General features: G+C 41.1%; 1 protein-coding gene across 4 annotated transcripts in view; it reads right to left on the bottom strand.

The window, feature by feature from the left end:
• WDR86 (WD repeat domain 86) overlaps window positions 1-22,010 on the bottom strand; it is a 52,953-nt gene continuing 30,943 nt past the window's right edge. For all 4 annotated transcript variants that reach the window (XM_072652190.1, XM_072652189.1, XM_072652187.1 and 1 more), the window contains exons 5-7: window positions 9,799-9,934; window positions 4,042-4,145; window positions 1-1,160 (exon numbers count right to left, since the gene is read on the bottom strand). In XM_072652190.1, coding sequence (XP_072508291.1) covers window positions 936-1,160; window positions 4,042-4,145; window positions 9,799-9,934 — 465 coding nt within the window. In that variant the 3' untranslated portion in view covers window positions 1-935. The remainder of the gene's footprint in view (window positions 1,161-4,041; window positions 4,146-9,798; window positions 9,935-22,010) is intronic.

The raw sequence follows: 22,010 nt of genomic DNA, 5'->3' as shown, positions 1-22,010 counted from the left end.
TAAGAAACAATATGTATTTCAGTTCTCTACCAAGTCCTCTTCACGGAAAACTGACAAAATGGAAAAATGACTGATCACATACATATCCATGGCTCAATGGTTCTCTTTCTTGAGGCAGGGGGTTTGCCAAGCTAAAGTGTCTAAGGAGTAGCAGCCAGTCTTGCCCATAAGAAAGGCTTAATCTTGTATTCTCAGCAACCTTTCTCTTGGTTATTCATTGTGGTAATGTGTGTATATTGGGGGAAGGTGAGAGAAATGGAGAGAGGAGAAGGAGAAACAGACGGAGAGAAGGGAAAGACAGAGTGAGAAATTGATAGTGACAAATAGGCAAAGGAAATGAGAGGAGGGAAAATGAGAAAAGGAGAGGAATTGGAGAAAATACGTGGAGAAAAGAACTGGAGATGAGGCAGGGGAAGAAAACGGGGAAGATGGAGGGAGAAGAGAAAAAAGGAAACAATTCTCAAAGCCAAAGTGTAACCTGTGTCACCTCATCCCTTGCCAGATAATGTAGTAAAGGCAGAATCATCTTGCTTTTCTCTTCATTTCTTGTTTCCTTGAGAACAGGGCTGTAGTGCTGGGCAGCAGCTGGTTGCAGAGAGGAATTTTTAAAAAATAGTTTAAAATTACACTTATATGATAATAAGCATACAGAGAGAACTAGTCCTGCAGGGTTCCTTTGTCAGTCCCAGCCATAAGTCCCAGAGGCACATGAACCAAGGAGATTGGGTTTCTGCACCATCATGACCTACATGAAATAAGACCACAGGGCATTCAATTTCCTGAGCTCATCAAGGAAATGGATTTTCAAACATTCACTGTGAGCAACTTCAAAATTCTCCAAGCTTGGGACCATCTAGTCTTCCCTTCTGCCCAGTAACAGGACAGCTTGGTTTTTAGCAACAATGGCTAACTAAAGTCCCTTCTATACTCCCTAGTCACAGCAGCTCAATGGTCTCACACTCCCCACCCTGGGGTGGAGTTACTGTGCATCCAACTTTGTTGTTGAAGAGCTGAGAGAGGCTCCTTTTGGGGGTACTGCGGTTCTGGGCCAGCATCTCCCTCTTGGGGCGGTTACGCAAATTTTGCTTGCAGACTCCATGAATGTCCCAGATCCTCAGTGTGCCATCATGGGAGGCTGTGTAGAGCACCTCATTGTGAACCTGAAATAACATGGTCATATTTCATCCTGCTCAGCCTGAGTTCAGAATACTAGGAAGCACACAGGACAGGATGGGACTGGGGGGAGGGGGAGCGTTAGGGTAGGGGATAGAAATCCTGCAAATTCTCGGTTCTATACCATGATGAGGGAATCGAGTGATACAGCATCAAGTCAAGTAAACCAACATTTATTAAACAGTTTATATATGTAAGACTGCTGGATACTAGAGATACAAAAATGGAACATGGATATAGTCTCTGCCAACAAAGTTATGAATGTAGTCCGGGGGAACAGGGTTTTATAAACCTAGCAACTGTCGTAAGTGGAACAAAAAGAATGAAAATTGTCCTCAAATTGACTTGGAAACTCATGATGTAAAAATAATATGAGGATTTGTCAAAATATAAACCTAACAAATTTTTTAATTGCACCATCTTTAGATTATTTATATCCTCTAAATTTTAGATTATTTATATCCTCTAAATTTTAGCACCCTAGGAAGAGCTCCTGTTGTCCTGACCTAGTTAAAGCTTAAGTGAGATAGGAAGGACACAGTAGGCACCCAAATAAGTATCATATAAGGCAAAATGTTATAAGAGCAAAAGAGAGTTTCAGGCAAAGTACTGTAGTATGAGGAGAGAGAGGTTGCGTTCACGTCACGAAGGGCATGACACGATCTAGTCCTTGAAGGATGAGAATTCCCGTAAGTAGAAATGAGGAAGCAGTGCATTCCCTGCATGGTAGATGGCCATGTGAATACACGGAGGCAGAGTGGTAACAGGAAATACAAATGGAAAAGCAGATTGGAGTCAGAATGTGGATGACCTTCAATGTCAGGACAAGGAGTTGATATTTTGTTTCATAGGCAATAGGGAGCCTCTTAACACTTCTGAGAAAAGGGAGTGACGTGGCCAGATTCGTACATTGAGAAGAGTACTCAGGTCAATCCAATGTGCTTCTTTGGTACTTTTATGATTCTGTGATCCTACTTCAGTGGTCTCTGATCTCCTCGAAGTACTCCCTCTAACAGTGCAGACTAATGATCTGGATATACCTGTGTGTGTATGTGTATATACACATACATATGTGTATATATGCATGTTATACATATATGTATGTATGTGTGTGTGTGTGTATATATATGTAATGTTTTACATCCCTGATTATATGATAAGCTCCTTGAGGGCACAGAACATGTCCCTTGTGACTCACCCTCCAAATATAGAGGATCACACCAAGGATCTGTGGAATTGAACTAAATACACCAAGGGTAGATTGACAAGTGTCAGATGATTCTGAGCTGCTGGGCAAAGCTGTCTCTTAATAAGATTGTGAGCTAGACCAAACTCCAGTTTTGCAATCTGCCTTGTCATCAGGGGCTTTCTTTGACCTGCGAACTGCCTTCTGTGTTTTTGGTTTGTTTGTATTGCTTTGTTTTGTCTTTCTTTGTATCCCTAGTACTAAGTACAAAGCCTGGCACGTTGTAGGTGCTTGATAAATGCTGTTGTTGACTGATTCTTCAGTTCCACAAGCTTATTCACAGCTTACTGACAAGCAACCCTTGCCAAGAGATTAACTACTAAGTTGTTAGCTAGGAATGAAATAGTTAACTGTTAAGTAAAGGATTAGTGAGAATAACTAAAATGTTATCTGAAAAAGCATTAAGAAATAAAATTCTATGCTAACTATTAGTTAAAATATTAGGGGGTAATGGGTTAAGATGAAAGCCCTCTCTGATATTTGCATTTTAATAGGGTAGTCTTGAATAAAAGGTTTACCCTTCTTTCATTTTGCCCAGGTCAACCACCATCAGCCAGAGCCAATATGGTGCACATTAAACAATTAGGGAGAAGAGGATGATGTATCTAGGGTTGGAAGGGACCCCAGAGATTGTTTAGTGCAATCCCCTTACTCTTCAGAAGACCAATAAGACTGAGTGCTTTGCTTATGGTCACATGCAGTAAGGGGCAGAGATGGGATCTGAATCCAGGTCCTTTAAAAACCAGCGAAAAGGTAAATGTAGGACATAACTAATTTGAGTATCTTTCTCTCCCCACAGTGAGAGGAGTGGTAGTATCCCAAAGGAGTCATCAGCGTTCCTGTCTCAATTTATCTCCTTTCAATTGCACAACCTACCTAGGTGATTTGCTACCTATGTAACCTTGGGCAAGGCTCTTAACTCTCTGGGCCTCAGTTTCCCTATGTATAAAATGAAGGGTTTGTATTAGATGAGGTTCCTTCTTACTCAACAGCTAGGATCCTAAGGTCTACTATTGCTTGTAGACATTGCATACCCCTCCCCATCACCTGTTTAGTCCACTCTAACACAAATCTCCCATCCTGCACCCATTATAGTCATGGAATTCTACAAGATATAAACATATTATAATTATATGTAGTAATGTATCATACAATACCATGCTATATCTTATCAATTACAAATACAAAAACACAGGAGCAGTAGAAGTGAAAGAGCCCTTCACTATTTCCAAACAAAAGGAAAGAAAGAGAAGTTAAGAGTTGTACACCAGGGCATTTGGTAGAATGAACCATAAAACTGATGGTAATATCTAAAGCACTATCTCTACATCTACTTGTATCCACCTCACTCCCACAAGTTCCCAATAAAAACTCACAACACATCCCTAAAAGAAATCTATACCTTCATGCATCAAAGCCATAGCTTCAGGGGTTAATACACTAATACACTAATGGATTAAATAAAAAAAAACAAGGATGGGGGTCTGTGAGGGATTATGGGGCTCAAAGTGGAGGATGATAAATTGTTTCTAAGGCTGAAGTAAACCCCAAACTCAGTTTTTCTCTACCCTCTAAGAACCGTATCAATAGGCTTCCACACCTGGAAGGTCTGTTGGCCCTACCTGGATGCAGTTGATGATGAAGGTGTGGCCCCGGAATACCCTTTGCAGCACACCAGACTCGGTATTGAATGCTCGGGCACAGGCGTCCCCACTGCCTGTAAACACTGCAAACAAACACATGGAGGTGTAGACCAACAACACACTATACCTGGATGGCAAGAAGGCTTCTGCCTCTCTCCAGGCCTCAGTTTCTCCATCAGTTAAACAGGCGTATAGAAATGAGACCCATTCCCCATGTCAAAGGGTCAAAGGATACGAACAAGCAGTGTTCAGAAGAAACCAAAGCTATCGCTAGTTCTGTGAAAAAATGCTCTAAATCACTATTGGTTAGAAAAATATAAATTTAAACAGCTCTCAGGTATCCCTTCACACTATCAGATTGGCTAATGTGACAGAAAAGTAAAATGACAAATGCTGGAGGGGATGTGTAAAAATTGGGACATTAACGTATTCTTGGTGGAGTTGTGAATTGATCCAACCACTCCGGAGAACAATTTGGAACTATGCCCAAGGGGCTATTAAAACCATACCTATAAAGAAAGCCCTTTGACCCAGCAATATCACTACTAGATCTATAACTCAAAGAAACCAAAGAAACTGAAAAAGCACCTATATGTATGAAAATATTTACAGCAAGTCTTTTTGTTGTGGAAAAGAATTGGAAATTGAGGAGATACCTATCAGTTGGGGAATGGCTGAACAAATTGTGGTATAAGATTGTGATGGAATGTTATTGTGCTATAAGAAATGACAAGCAGGATAGTTTCAAAAAACCTGGGGAGTCTTCAATGAATTGACGCAAAGTGAAGTGAGCAGGACCAGGAGAATACTGTGTGGAGTAACAGCAATGTTATAAGGATGATCAGTTGCAAAAGACTTAGTTATTCTGATCAATACAATGATCTAAGGCAATTCCAAAGGACTCTTCATAAAAAAATCCTATCCATTTCCAGAAAGAGAAAGAGCATTGATAAAGTATGCATGCAGATTAAAGCATGATTTTTTTCACTTTTTTCTTGCTTTTTTTTTTTTTGCAATATGGCTAATATGGAAATAGGATTTATATAATTTCACATGTATAATTGATATCATACTGCTTGCCTTCTTAATGAATGGGGGAGAGAGGCAGGCAGGCAGGAGGGAGAATTTGGAATGCAAAAAATTTTTTAAATTGATGTTAAAAATAAATGAAAATTTATTTAAAAATAAAATAGGAATAATCCTCTATCAGTGGTTTCCTATTGCCCCATGGAAAACATACAGACTTCAGTTTCACTTTTCATAATTTGATTCCAGCTGCCTTTTTCAGATTTATTATATATCGTTTCCCCTCGCTTTGTGGTCCAGACAAAAGGGCTTACTTACTAGTCATCAGACTTGGGATTCCATTTCCCAGTTTCATGTTTTTGTGTCTGCTGTCAACCTATGCCACTTCCTTCCTCTCACCTCTGTGAGGGCAACATGACAAAAATTCAGTTTTACTCAAGGCTCAGCTCAGGCGCCACCACCTAAGGAAGGCTTTCCTAACCCCTGGTTGTGAGTGCTCACTTCAGCCTCAAATTATCATATGTATATGTGATATACGTACACTTGTTACATATACCATATCTGTTACATTGTATATATTAACTAGATGTCTGTATTATGCTAGTAAAATGAAAAGTCCTTGAAGGCAAGAACTGGTTTTTGTGTATCTTTGTATCCCCAGTCAGTCAGCAAGAATTTACTAAACGATTATGCTACGTAAGAAATGACAAGCAGGCAGATTTCAGAAAAACCTGGAAAGACTTACATAAACTGATACAAAGTGAAGTGAGCAGGACCAGGAGAATATTGTACATAGTAACAGCAACATTGTACAGTGACCCACTATGAGGGTACACTTAGCTCTCCTCAGCAGTACAGTGATTTAGGATAAGTCCAAAAGACTCATGCTGGAAAATGCTATCTATATCCAAAGAAAGACCTGATGGAGTCTGAATACAGATCAAAGCATATTATTTTTAATTTCTTTCCTTTTTTTTCCATGGGGGAGGGAAAGGGGAGGAAGAGAGGGAGAAAATTTGGAACTCAAAATTTTATATTATAAAATGAACAAAACAAAAAATTTAAAAAATAAGCACTTATGAAGTTCTTACTAACGTGCCAGAATATAAATGAAGGCACAAACGCACTGTCATTTTACAGATGAGCAAACTGAGTCAAACAAGGTTAAGTGACTTGCACAGGGTCACCCAGCTAGTAAGTGTCTGAAGCCATATTTGAACTCAAATCCCAAAGGAGTCTTCCTGATTACAAACCCAATACTCTATCCACTGCACCACCTATTACTACTCTGATGTGACTTTAGAAAATCACCTTGGCACTGGAACCTTGCACAAAGCAGGGGCTTGATAAATGCTTGTTGGTTTGGATTGGATTAGATCCCTGTCTCTTCCTACTTCTAGCCTACCCTTCTAGCAACTGTGCCAGAAGGAAATGTGAGAATGGGTTGCAGTTTCCTTAAATAGTGTAGATAAAAAATCTTATTCATCTGCACAATGGGGATATAATTGGGTCTCCCATGCTCACCATGCTCCTCCCTTCCCCACCTAGCTAGGCCTTAAAGAACATCTAGTCTAACACCTTCATCTTACAGATAAGGAATCTTGGGCCCCCAGTCACACACTAGTATAAATATGGTAAGAGTAGTAATAGAAAGGGCAGCTAAGTGGCACAGTAGATAGAGCATTGGATTTGCAATCAGGAAGTCTCCTCTTGCTGAGTTCAGCTCTGGTCTCAGACACTTACTAGCTGAGTGACCCTAGGCAAGTCATTTAATCTTGTTTGCCTCAGTTTCCTCATTTGTAAAATGAGTTGAAGAAGGAGAAAGTGGGACTCCAGTATCTTTGCTAAGAAAACCCCAAATGGGGTCACAAAGAGTTGGACATGACTGAAACGGTTGAACAACAGAAAAGTTAGGATCTGAACCAAGTTCCTCTGAGACTCCATCCCCACAGACTTTATTATGGGGAGACTCCTCTGCCCCACACAGGGCTATATGAATGTGACACATTAGCACTTAACTATCCTAGACACGAAAAGCATCATGATATAACGAGGAAGGTTCCACACAAACAATCAGAAGACACGGTTTCTTGTCTTACTTCTCACTTCTATACCCAGTCACTTGAACTGAGCCTTGAAGGACAAGCAGTATTTTAATAGCAGAGAAGAGAAGGGAGTGTACATCAAACATCCTTCACTCCTCCTTCCTCTCACTCCCGGAAAAACCAACCCAGAAACTGACCAAGCACCAAGATCTATTTGGTACCACATCAGTGTTGGCTGAACACAGAATTCTGTGCCTCCTACACCAGGACCAGAGATGGGATGTGAAAGGGCTGGGCTTATTTAGGTCTTTATTTTAAAGATCCAATCCAGTGGTTTCTTTATCCACAAAGATCATGGATAAAGACAGTGAGGTTTGCTTCACGCTACAGGGACCATGGATGGGACACTGGTACTGGTGCTGTCGGGGGAAGCGGGGTGACATGAAGCAGCTGAAGGTGCATCTGATTTACGGCCATAAAGTTGGTTCCTTATAAGCTGTCCAAATGGCTTCTGGGAGCCGAGTGTTCTGATTTTTAAACTAGGGTTTGGGAGCAGAGTTTCAATCATATCTACCGGCTGTGACACAGGAAGGAGAAAAGAACAATTTATCTTTTTCTGTGTCAGATCCCCCGCCTCTTGAGAACAGTCTGAGTTCTATTCTCGTACACTCAGTATCTGACACCTCTGCACCTCTGACTGTGAAAATAGATTTTCTGATTCCTCTGTCACCTCATCAGCAGCCTCCTTATTCTTCTCCCGGGGGGGCAGGAACTTTCACAGGTGTACCTCAAAGGTCATTTTTCTGTCTAGCCAGACATCTTGCAGGGAACCTGAGAGGCTGTAACAGGTGTTAGGAAAACAGGGATGAGGTAGAAGAGGGACAGGGTTGGAGGACTGACTTTGGATGGAGGGAGACAAAGGAACAGCAGAACGAAAATATTTCAGATGGGCTTGAGGACCCCATCCCAAATAGGGGATGTGTGGTCTGTGATGTACATATTGAACAGGTGGTTGGTTTGACAGATTTTCAGAGGCAAGCTATGAAAAATTCCAGAGGTTGAGGACCATGTCAGACATGAAGTCAGAAGACCTGGCTTCAAGTATAGACTTTGAGACCAACTGGACAAGTCACTCAACCTCTGTCTGCCTCAGTTTCCTCATCTGTGAAATGGATATGTTAATAATGCTTACTTCCTATGGTTGTTGTGAAGATCAAATGAGATGAACTTGTAAAACACTGAGGATGGTGCCTGGCATGTAATTGGTGCTTAATAAATGGCTGTTTCCTTTGGGAGCCCTGAGGATACTGACACTTCTCTGTCCAATCTTGAATCATGAAAATTCTATCCTCGTCTAGTTCTTTTCAACTTGAGAGTTCAGAACATGCAGAAATCCTAATTGTGTTCTGCCGTGGTCAAGATGGGGTGACAGCATGATACACTGGAGAAGGTGATGAAGTCAGAGGTTCTGCGTTCAAATGGTGGCTCTGCCATTTACTACCTGTGTCACCTTGGGCAAATCACTTAACCTCTTTAGGCCTCAGTTTCCTTACATGTAAAATGAGAGGGCTGGACTGGATGATCCCCAAGGTTACTTTCACATTTAAATATTTAATGCAAATAATAACAACAACAATTTTAGCTAACATTTGTACAACCCTTAAAGGTTTGCAAAGTATTTTACAAATTATATCCCATTTGATCCTCACAACAACCCTGGGAGGTAGGGGCTATTATTATCCTCATTTTACAGATGAGGAAATTGAGGCAGATAGAGGCTAGTTGGATTTAGACTCAGGTCTTCCCGACTCCAGATTCAGAGGCCTACTCAAGTTGCCACCTAACTCCTTTAGCCATATAGGGGCAAGGGGAACACACCATAGGAGCTTCTTACCACTTGCTGGGAGGTAGATGGCAAGTTTGTGCAGAGGATGGTGATGAACAAGAAAGACTTCCAGTTTATTTCCTCCCCCAAAGAGTAACTGATTAAGAACAGGAAACAATGATTGGATATAAAAATACCTGGGTAGTCATAACATATTTGTATAGATATATAAAGTATGTGTATATAATATAAAATTCATATAAAATATAAACTAACATTTAAAATGTATATAATACATAAAATTCATATAAAATATAAATATACATTTCATAGCACCTCTAAGGTTTATAGAATGGCTTCTTCACAACTACCCTGTGAGGTAGGCAGCCTAAGATTTATTATTGCATCATTTTACAGGAGAAACTGAGGGTCAGAGGTCATAGCGATGTGCCTAAACTCCCACTACTCTTAGGCGATCAGAGGCAAGATTTGCCTCCTGATTCAAAGTCCGGTTATTCTTTCCACTTCCCACCATTCTATTATATGGAATTGTAATTATTCTGAAATTATGCATTGTATTCGGTACGCTTCCACCTTCTAATTACAAAGTGTCTGCAGAGTGGCCAGGGGTGGGGAACCTGCAGCCAGGAGTCCACCTGAGACCCTCTAGGTCCCGCAGGTTCCCCATCCCAGGAGTCGCCTGATTGCCAAGAGTCTGAGATTGCCAGGTCTAACAAAGGGAATGCCCAGATTCCGAAGTGTTTTACTACCTCCCTCTGTGAAAAGAGGACAGCCCAGGCTGCTTACTGGAGGGGAGAGCCGGAAAGAGGGGCCACTTACGGGTGCCGGCGTGATACTTGAGGGCACTCACGCTGTGCTTGTGGGCCCTGAACGTGCGCACACTCTCCCCAGTGTCTGCCAGCCAGCACTTCACCGTCCTGTCCGCACTTCCTGAGTACAAGTGCCGATTCACCAGCTGCAAGAGAGGAGAGAAGAGGGAGAGAGGTCAGCCCCACTGGAGCGCAGCCTGCTCCATTCTTTCTGATCAGACATGCCATCAGTAAGGAACCCCAAACATTGGTATATTTATTTTTTACATTTCATTTTTATTTTTTCTCAATTCATGTCTATGTATTATATACATATTGCTAGACTAGTATATTATGTACATTACAAAATATACAGAAAACAGACATTAAAAAGAGAGATGACAATGTTTTCAAAGTAATTTATTTAAATGTGGCTCACAAAGTGATCACACTAGGAGTAGAAATGTCCTGCCAACCATTCTAGCACTAAGGTACTTGTCTTTAATTTCTCATTTCTTTGCAGGAGTCTTTTTAAGCCACTTGGCCTTCTTGTGAGAGTCAGTGTAGTTAAAATGAGATCACATAATCTGTAAAGCCACTTAACTGAGCACATGAAAACTGTAACGAATGAATGAAAGAAAAAGCATTTTCTGAACCCTTGTGATGTGCAAAGCACCAAAGTTCTGGGTACGCAAACGAGAAGTGGAACCCGGGCTCCCAAGAAGCTCCCATTCTAATAGGGGTCACTCCATAGAGACAGGAGATGGCAAGGTCCCATGGTCCTTGCAATGCAGCAGCAAAGCTAAAGCTACTGTTTCCACTGACAAAATAATATCTATTTCTGATTTTGAACTGCTGGACAAAGCCAAGAACTTTGTTGTCTAGAGCTTTCTCTTTTGGTCTTCCTGGCTACTAAATTGGGGAGGGGGGTGTAGGTAGCAATACTGCACCTGCATAGGTGTTGCTTTCCATGGTGATAACTAGGGGGCCAGGCCAATGGTCTGGGGATGGGGAGAACCTGGCAAAGTATCAACATAGGCTCAAAGTGAACCAAGTGATAGCACCCCTTAACCTGATCATGTTATAGACCTCCTTCTTCCCTCAGGATATCCTGCTGACCATGACGTGACTGACAGTGAGGGTGCCATTGTCAACCATATGTCAAATATTATTAAAGCTTAAATTCATTCTCTCATATTTAAACAAAGAAGGTCCCCTATTTTCTTCCCTCAACCCAATGGATTGTCTTATACATCCCACTTTGGAGACCATGGGAAGAAGGGAGGGAGCAAGCATTTATTAAATGCCTACTGTGTATCACAACCTGTGCTAAACACCTTATATGTATTATCTCATTTGCTACTCACAGTAACCCTGGGAAGGTTATCCCCATTTTATAGTTGAGGAACCTGAGGCAGACAGAGGTTAAGTGACTTGCCCAGGTTCATCTAGATAGTAAGTGTCTGAGACTACATCTGAACTCAGGTCTTCCTGATTCCAGGCCCACTACTCTATCCACTGAGCCACCATGGCACTGAAAACACCACTGCCTAGAATTTACCATTCATTTACCAGTCTGTTACTGAGGTGGAGGGTGATGCCGTGACCTAAGTCAGCTGATCCCATTCCTACCTCCCTGAGGGGCTCTCAGGGCCTCCTCCCTTGACATAAATGGGTGGGGCAGGCCTCACTTAAGGACCACCAAGATCCAAATATCTTTTGCCCCTCCCCCAGTGCCTCATTTTACAGATGAGGAAACTGAGGCAAACAGGGTGAAGTGACTTGCTCAGGGTCACACAGTTAGTAAATATCTGAGGCCAGATTTGAACTTCCTGACTCCAGGTCTGGCGTTCTATTCACTGCACTACCTAGCTGCCCCAAAATTTTCTTTAGGAATGGTCATTATTTCCTGATAGCTTTTTAAAAATGTACTTATGTTACCCTGGAGGGTAACACATGAACTTATTAATAGTTTTCTTCACACTAATGCAGAGACTAGCCTGAAAATAGGGATTCTTAACGGGGGGAGGGCTGTGAACTTATTTTCTAATTTGAACTTGTTATTTTAAAATTATCTATATAACTACACTTCAGTATAATTGACTTCCATTATGGGAAACTTCACTTGCTATTGGCTGCTCTGCTTGGTTTCAGTTTCACAAATATCTCCTTATGCCGGTGCCAAGTACCCTCCTGTGGTCCCCTCTTGCCCCCTTTCCTGCTTCTTGTATTGCTTTCCCTGCATTAGATTGTATGGTCTTTGAGATCAGGGACTGTCTTTTTTGAATGTGTATTCCCCTCACTTAGCACTATGTGCCTGGTACACAGAAGATGCTTATTGACTAACTCCATTTTATTTTATGTGCTTAAAAACATTATTTTGAGAAGGTGCCCATAGGTTTCATCAACTTGCCAAAGGGGATGCAAAAAGGCTTCATACCAACAAGAAGACAGGGAACACAGGAGAGAAATGGGTTTTGTGGGGGTGTCGGGAAGGAGTGAAGGAATAGGTTCATACAGGGTCAGGGAAGGCAGGTGAGATCAGAGAGCTGGACCAAAGGAAATCTGGACAGCCAGAACTGCAGCCTGAGACTCTGTGCACCACAGCGAGAAGTGAGAGATGAGGAAATGATTGGGGGGAAGGAGGTACTCAAGGGAACCTTTGCCTGAATCACAGTTTTTCTTGACAAAGAGGTGTTCAGCTGATGAACCGCAATGAGGGCCTCTGGGATACAGGAAAGAGAGTTGAAAAGATTGGTACAAAGTATGGAAGCCCAGCTTTCTCTCTGCTTTCTGGCCACAGCCCTTTCGATCCCTGAGACTCGATGCCCTGTACAAGAGCCACTGTGAGAGCCCAGGAGGAGAAATCCTAAGACAATGAAAATAATTCTTGAAAAAATCCCTAGACTAAACATTTCTAGGCCAAGCAGGAGCCCCAATTAAAGAAACTGTTCACCAGGAACACTGGTAACTGGATGCCTCCGCAGCCTGGGCAGGGCCCTCTCCAGGGCAGTTTCATGGCCTCGGGAAGCTCCCTGGGAGAGGAACGTTAGGAAACATCATCTGGCTACAGAGGGTCAAGAAATACACTGGCTGATTCAAGTCACTGACACATTGTTTGCTCTTGGCCACTTAAAGAATTGGAGCATTTGGGGAGAGTTATGCACTCAAAACCTTTGCAGTGGAGACAGACATATGGTTTTTGGGCCACGTGCATTAGAAAATCCAGGCTAACATTTGTCCAGAGTGTTTACAGGCAGCCTGTGAAAGTTCTCCATTATCTCCAGATCTTGTTTGGTTTTAAGTCTACATTAAATTGAACACAGTATTAGCCATTTATCTCTGCTTTTCTCTGTCTCCTCCTGTGTATTTTAAAAAGTGTCTTGCTGCTTTTTTTTATGGCATTCCTACATTCCCCTCCTGCTCAAACCCCTCCCTCCAGTCATGAAAGTCCCCTCTTTCCCCCTTGTGATAATTTAGTATAGTTTTAAGTAGAATACATTGGTTTTATCTGAAAAAGGAAGCAACAGTTGTCCTTTTAAATATAGTCATTTCCTCTTCCTCCACTCATGTTTATCTCTAACCCAGAATTCCTTAATTACTCCATCCCTGTCCTTCTCTTTCTTCCCAGCCTTGTCACTCATGTAAATCTTTTTCATTCTTTCTACATCTATCTCAAATCTCACCTTTTCTATTCTAGCTTTCATTGCTCTCCTCTCCTGCTGTGCTCTTGTTTAATGCAGTTTATCATTCCAACTGGATTATAAGATCTTTGAGGCCAAGGATAACCTGGTATGCAAGCACTGACTCTGGAGTGGGAGGACCTGGGTTCAGATCCTGATTCTTCTTCTGGGCTGAATTTGGGTGAGTCACTTCTCTGGCCCAAGTTTCCTCCTCTGGACTGGATTGGCTTCTATGGTCCCTTCCAGCACCATGATTCCATGCACCATATGTGTAGTATGGTATTTCAATCAGTATCTCCCATGATGCCTCATACAGGGTTGAGCACATAGTAGATGCTCATAAATATATCACAGGGTCATGGAATAGAGTCGGTAATGACCTTAGAGGTCATTTGGTCATAGGCTCATAGATCTACAGCTGGAAGGATTCCCTGAGACTACCTAGTCCAACTCTCCCATTTTACAGACACACAAAGGTAGGTCTCACAGACAGTGTCCTGGGCTCTTTCCACTATACCTCTCAGCCATCTTTATATCACGTGTGCTGAGGAGGAAGCTCAGTAGAGGAAGGGTGATCACACAGGCAGGGGGAGAATCTGGGGGGGAAACTTGGACTTTTGACTCCAGAATTTGTTGCCGTTATTACTGTTGATTGATGCCTCAGAGTTTCAATTTGGAGAAGATTTTCAATGCTGGTTTCAATGATCTGGTTACCCCCAAGTCCCACCCAAGGTACAAATCCTTTTTGCCATCACTCTATTTAAAGACAATTAATCTGCTGTGGGATTAATCTTCCAAAGGCACTGTTTTCTATATTCTCATGATCAGAAACCTTCAATTGCTTCTTGAGCCAAAACAAGCCGTAAATGTACCTGGAGCAAAATCTCTTGGGGTGGAGGACACTGTAGTGTAGCAGAGCATAGGACAGTTCCACCTCAGGGGCAATCATTCTGGCAGGGGCCATGTCATTACCCAAAGAGGGCAGCTATTGAACCCTCCAGGGTTGGAAAGAAGGGGACCCCAGAAGAAAGCTGATGCAGTGAGAGGAGCTTCAGAGTAGAGGCCAAGAGTGCTTGAGAGTCCCAGGGGCAGACCATGTGGGGAAGAATGTGAAGGAAGCCCATGCCCCTCTGACTGACAGTGCTGTGGGGGCAGAAACCTGTCCACTCCATACAAGCTGCAGCTCTGATAGCGCCTCATTCCCTAAAATATAAATACCAGGTTCTTGAGCTTGCCATTCAGGTCTCCAACAGCCTGAGTCTAATCCATTATTCCAATTTGATCCCTTACCATCCCTCTATGTGAATCTTCCACTCTGGGGCTAATGCAGTCTGGTCACCATTCCTCAAATATGTCATTTATATTGTCTCTCTCACTCTTTGGCTCTCTCCACTTAGAATACTCTCCCTATTCCTCCCTGCTTGGCTAGGGCCTATTCATCCTTCAAGGCCTACCTTCTGCAAAGCCTACCCTGGCCACCTATCACTCAGAGGTCTCTTCTTCCTCTAACTTTCTATGTGATGTTGCAGCCCATCGCATTCATGAACAGCTTGGATCCTTAGGAAGCTTTTCCTCATATAGAGTAGAAACCTGCCTCTTGGTTACATCAACCCCTTTGTTCTACTTCTGGGGCCAAGGAAAACAAGGTTAATCCTTCTTCCACATGACAACCCTTCAGATATTTGTAGACAGCTATCATATTTCCCCTAACTCTCCATTCTCTTGGGTTTAAACATCCTCAATTAAGATCAGAATGACTATAGGACTTTAGTGCTGAAAAGGGCCTTAGAAATCATCTACTCCAAACTCCTTATTTTTTAGATGAAGAAACTGAGATGCACAGAGTCTAAGTGACTTGTCCAAAATTATGCCCAGAATTTAAACCTAGGGCTTTTGGTTCCAAAGTCAGAGCTTTTTCTATTATACTATAATTCCTTCAAATATTTCTCTCATGGTGTAGTTAGTCAACTCATCACCTGGTCACTATCCCTGATCATGCTTTACTTTCTCTTAAAATATGGTACCTAGATCCAAGCATAATAATCCAGATGAGAGCTGACCTGAGCAGGGTGAAACAGGACTAGCATTTCTCTCATTCAGGAAATTATACTTCACTATAATTCCATTAATACAGTCTGAAAACAAATTAGCTTTTTGGCAGCCATGTTACTTTGCTGATTCATTATGGAGCTTAAAACCCATTAAAATACCCAGGTCTTTTTCTCAGGAATTATTCCCTAGCTGGTACTCCTTTATCCTCTACTTTTGTAGTTAATATTTTTAATCCTATACTTTACATTTCCAGTCATTAAAATTCAGCCCAATATGAAATGTCCTTTTGGTTCCCAATTCCATCCTTCAGGGTATCAGCAATCCCTTCAGCTTTGGGTCATCCATAAATTTGATAACCATGTCATTACTGACTTCAGCTAGGTCAGTGATAAGAGTTTTGAACACAGCCTATTAGAACTCCACCAGGCAATGCACTCCTGGCTAATGCTGATATATGAACCGATACTCTCTGGATCAAATTGTTCAACCACTCCCAAATCCAAGACCTTTGGCAACTGCCAGTCTCAGAATACTCCTCCTGTTCTCCAGGATTTCTCAAAGATCACTAACAATGGCTTGGCAATCACATCTTTCAGTATCATAAGCTGAATCTTGCTAATTTTGCCAATTTTTTCCTACCTTTCAAGTAGGACCAGTCTTAAGATTATTTTTCTTGGTGCAAAAAAGAGAAGCAAAAGATGCACTGAAAAGTTATCTGTGGTCTTCCATTATTATTGTCCTACTTATTTCAAACCAGAAGCCTCTTTACCCTTGGTCCTCCCTTTACTCTCAACATTGGCAAAAATGCCATTTTTGTTTGTCCTTGGTTTTTATCCCAAGCCTTAGTTCATTCTTGGATTAAGTCTTCCTAATATTGGCAGAATTTTTGTATTCATCCCTAATTAACTGCCCTTGATTCTACTTCGTATCCTTGGTTTGTTTGTTTGTTTTTTTAAATTTGAGCATGTCAATGAGCTTCCTATGGAGCCACATCAATTAGACTCCTTCCCCTTTGCTTCCCTAATGGAATTATTTGTGCCTGTATCATCAGAATTTTGTTCTTGAGTTTTTTAGCCCTCTTTAGCTGACTTCCCCTTTAGCAGGGAGGTCCTGGGCCCAAAATTTTTGCTTGTATTTTCTCTGACTTTCAAATTTGTCCTCTCTACTGTGAATGCTAAGAAGGCATCATCACTTCCCCTCAAGGTTTCTGCAATCTCCACTTCAACCAGGTCTACCCAGTTAGAATAAGATCCAAAATGGCAGCTCCCCTTGATGTTTCCTCTACCTTCTGAAAGATGAAGTGACCAGCAGGGCATATCAGAGGTTGATCAGATGTTCTGTTTTCTTTTTTTTGCAAAAACAAACAAAAATCCTCTAGCAGATGTTTGGCTCACTGAATTTCCCAACACTGCCAGATCTTGCCTCTCTACCAGTCTAGGGCTCTATGTTAGTCATTCCCTAACCATATCTTCCTCCTGGCCTGGTGGAGATTTAAAGCAGACTCCTACTATGATAGCTTTTATGTTTCCCCCTCCTTTTATCCTCAACTGTATCACTGTATATATCATTATATCATGATTCTTCCTCTAGGATTGTCCACATCCACCCAAGACCATATTTACTTCAAGACTTCCATTGACATAGATCACAAGCCCTTAACAATCTCATACGGGTAATCTTTAAGAGTTGCTGTGGGTGAATAATTATCAGCCTGAGCCAACCCAATGAAAAGCTTCTCCAAACTTAGCTATGACAGTACTTATAAGATGGCCCATCATCAAACCTGTACTCAAAGTCTTTCCAGCCTGATAGTACCCTCTAGATCTTATACTCCACTGGGGTTACCTTCAAGAACTCAGGATCACTTCTATGCACAATGGAGCGTCCAAGTAGGACTTTTTGGTGGATATAACATAAATAATAAAAATGTGTTGTAATAATGTAATATAACATAATATTCTACTTTTGGTGGATTATATTACATATAATGCATATAATCATAAGGATCACAGATGGTAAGGAAGTGAAGACATCATTGTCCGTTGGAGTTATCAGGACTTAACCTGCATAGGCTATCTGGTGATAAAGTTCCATGAATTTAATTAGGCTGGTTTCTAGATAATAAATTTAACATCTATCACACATACAATACATACATACTCAAAGCCTTTCCAGCTCGGAAGGACCTGCCAGAGCTTTCACTGTGATGGCATAGCCTTTCAGAAGCCAAGGTCATCTCTACAGCATGAAGAGGCATTAGAAGAGGAACCTTTCATTGGTATAGGGAACTGCTTCCTGAAAGAGGAATCCATCAATAAAGGTCATGAATTTCTCTCCAACTTAGAGAGTTAGAGTGTTGCTTAGAACAATAAGAGGCTAAATGACTTGTCCAGGATCACACAGACAGTATGTGTTGGAAACAAGATTTAAAGGGGAAAGGATCCACATGTACAAAAACAGCAGCTCTTTTTGGGGTGGCAAAGAATTGAAAATTGAAGGAATACCTATCAATTGGGGAATGGCTGAACAAGTCGTGGTATATGAGTGGAATGGAATGCTGTTGTGCCGTAAGAAATGATGAGCAAGCCGACTTCAGAAAAACCTGGCAAGTCTTATATAAACTGATGCTGAGTGAAGCGAGCAGAACCAGGAGAACATTGCACATAGTAACAGCCACATTGTGTGATGATCAGCTATGAATGACTCAGCTCTTCTCAGCAAGACAATGATCCAAGACAATTCCAAAGGACTCCTGATGCAAAATGCTATTCATACCCAGAGAAAGAACTGATGGAGTCTGAATGCAGATTGAAGCATACTATTTTCACTTTCTTAATTTTTGTGCATGTTTTTTCCCTTTTGGTCTGTTTCTTCTTTCACAACAAAACTAATATGAAAATATGCTTTACATGATTACACATATATAACCTATATCAAATTACTTACTATCTTAGGCAGGGAGGAGAGGAGGCAAGGAGTAAATTTGGAACCCAAAAAAATTATTTCTAAAAATGAATGTTAAGGGGAAATTAGGTGGTGAAGTGTTTAGATCACTGGCCCTGGAGTAAAGAGAACCTGAGTTTAGGGAGGCCTGGAAGGACTTATATGATCTGATGCTGAGCAAAGGAGCAGAAGCAGCAGAACTTTGTGCACAGCAACGACCACCGTGTGAGAGAGTTTTTTCTGGTAGACTTGGAATTTCGTAATAACGCAAGAACTTAAAAAAAAAAATTTCCCAATGGTTTTCTAAGGCAAAATGCCTTCCACGCTCAGAGAAAGAACTATGGAATTCATTTGCAGAATGTAACAGATCATATTTGTATGTTTGTTTGTGTGTGTATATTATGTTTTGATTTGTTTTATGATTACTTCTATTTATTTTAATTCATCTACATAGCATGACTATAGTGAAAATGTATTCAATAGGAAAGTATATGTAGATCCTATGTAGAATTGTATGCTGTCTTGGGGAGGAAGGGGTGTGATGGGGGGGCAGGTGTGGGGGGGTAAAAATCTAAGTTTTATGGTAGTGATTGTAGAACGTTAAAAAAATAAATAAAACAATAAAAAAAATTTTTAAAAAGAGAGAACCTGATTAAATCTGGTCTCAGATACTTACTAGCTATGTAACCTTTAGCAAATCATTTAGCCCTGATTACCTCCAAAAACATTTTTAAAAATAAAATGAATGTTAAAATTGTCTTTACATGTAATTGAGAAAAATAAAATACTATTTAAAAAGAAAAAAATTAATAATTTTTTTTAAAAAGAAGTAAGATTTAAACATCGGTCTTCCCAGCTTCCTAGCCAGCTGGTTCCCTGTCCATTGCACTGTGCTACTTCTCATCAGAAAAGGATTTCTCAATGTACACTGCTACTCCACCAGTCCCTTTCAACATACCTTAGTTCTTTTAAAAAGGGTCTACTCTTCCACTGGCATATTATAGTTATCAGTCATAGCCCAAGTCTCTATGATATTTGCAAGTTCATATTTTCCTTTGGATATTAAAATCTCTGGTTTCGTGCATTTTAATTTAGACATCCCTGAGACCATGATTATTGCTTTTGCTTCTTCATCCTTATTATAATTATCATTACATCCTCTTAAGAATTACTAGAAACCTCCTCTGCTATTTTTCTTCCATTGCTATACTGTTGTTCCCTTTAGTATCTGATTTGGAGGGAAATCAGAGCAATTTTTTCACTCTCCATTTACTTAAAGTCCTTTGAATCAGATCAATAAGTCTCCAGGCAAATCCTTTTTTTCCCTGGTCCTCATTAGATGCACTTCATTGCTGGCAAAAAGCCTATTCCTGGCCAAGAACCACTCATATCTCAGTCCACAGTCCAGAAAACTGAATCTCAATTTCTCACAATAACTTCTTAGCTAGCTGCTAATTTTCCCACAAAATCATTGCCATTCTAAAGCCTCTGCTGTCAATCATCAGCAATAATTCAAATACCAAACAGATCTCAGTTTTTCAGTTTCCTTCCCATGACTTCACAGCCCCTAGACATTAACTCTCAAAAACTGCAAAAAGAAGGTGGCATTGCAAAATGTAAAGGAGACTGGATCTGGAGTCAAAGAATCTGGGTTTGAATCCTGCCCTCTGTTTCTTAGTAATTAGCCTCTCTGGGCCCAAATTTCCTTAGCGATAAAATGGAGTTAGACAATATAATCTCTAAGATACCTTACAACTTTAAACCCAATGATCCAATAAATAGAAAAGCCACTTGGTCCTAGCCTAGTCCTTTTCTGATAACTCAGAAGGTTGGCTTATCCAGATAGTAGATTTTTGGCATGGGGGAAGCTGGGCCTGGGATTTTTTCATCAGTCAGTGCATTAATTTGACTGTTGTGACCCATCCAGTAATTTGAAGTGCTACCAACTTATGAATTTTTAAAACCTGTAGAAGGGAGACTAAATGATGAATAAATCCAGTATTGGTGTCCCCTTATTCTAAGACAACAGTAGTTTTTATCAGGTTCTTCTCAGGGTATTATTAGAATTCAAGCTGGGCAAACCATCTATCCCAAGATGGACCTCTCCTACACATCTTACCACCCCAACCATATGCCATCATTAGGTTAATTATGTGAACCCAATCCACCAAAGGCATCTTTCCAGATAACTACAACTAAGGCTTTTGAAAGTTTTGAATAGGAATGAAGTTGGTTCTAGGACCAAACAGAAGTGTGGAAAACACTGTCTGCGAGCTAGGTCCCTGCCAAGTAGCCTACAGAAAAGACTACCTACAAGCTCAAGCTTGACCAATGAATACTATTAAATTTCCAAGAATATTTGAAGGGTAAGGTCACTATTAATAAGGACTAATACCAGAAGTAGAGGTTTTTTCATTATATTTGTAGCAACAACTCAGTCTCAAATCACATTGCCATCAAAGACTCATCCTGAGACCCTCCCATGGATACTGTTAATGCAGTGGCATGAAAAAAGCTGGCAGAGAACCAGATGGAATTTTGCAAACCTAGAAGAGCTTGTCCCTCCTCTGGAAGCACCTGAGAGGGTTACTGACAGTTCTCACCTTCCGTGTATTTGTTACCCACCCAAGAGTTGGCCAGTTATAATTCATCTCTACAATAACTCATCCTTCGATAAATCTTACCAGAATGTTTGAAAATTGTGCATTGGGTTTTGCTTTCACTTTTGAGTGGCTCGGGGGTAATGTTTATCACATTTAGAGAGCCTTGGCTAGTTAATGTTGGAAAATGGACAGAAGAGACTGATCATGCCTCCACTCTTGGAAATAGCCTCTCAGATCTAGAATACCAGGTATGGGAGAGGGACCTAACGCTAGTTCTGCTGAGGTCTCTTCATAAATAACCTGCAGCCAGATATCTGGGTTTCTGTACATGCTAATCAAAGCATAAAGATGATTCTCTTCCCAGAGGTGAACTAGACTGCCCTTGGGGCCACATCAAATCTCCTTGACCCTATGCCTAGAGTTCAACAGATCCCAGGGCTACTGAAGCTAAGGAGATCAGAACAGTTTTTTTTTATCTCACAGGTTTCAGGTCTGCCCTTGCCACCCTTATGGATGACATATCTATTTCAATCTACCTCTGTACACTTTAAGTACTTAGAGGACCATCACAAAGAAGAGGGATCAGATCTGTTCTGCCAGTAGCCATATGTAAAAGTTGCAAAGACAGATTTTGGCTTCCTATAAAAGGACAAACTTCCTAATAAATGGAGCTAACTAAAAGAACCTCTGGAGAGTTCCCCCTCACTTCAGGTGTTCAAAGGAGGTAGCAGGTTTTCCCCTCAGTGGAGATCTTTAGATGATGGCATGTCTGACGATCACCATGAGCTCTCTCTGGGGTGTCCTGGGGAAGTTTAAAGCTTTATCCCCCTTGCTCTTCCTTGGAGGCACAAGTTACATAGCAAAGCCCCTCTATCATTTGGGGTCTTGAGTGAAGGATTTGGCCCATTCTATATAATTTGCATGTTCAGTTCCCTGAATTGATCAGTGGATTATCCGTGGTC

This window comes from Notamacropus eugenii, chromosome 3, assembly GCF_028372415.1.
Source record: "Notamacropus eugenii isolate mMacEug1 chromosome 3, mMacEug1.pri_v2, whole genome shotgun sequence".
NCBI classification, from domain to species: Eukaryota; Metazoa; Chordata; class Mammalia; order Diprotodontia; family Macropodidae; genus Notamacropus; species Notamacropus eugenii.
The sequence above is the reverse complement of the archived record's forward strand: the minus strand, read 5'-3'. Positions and strand labels throughout refer to the sequence as shown.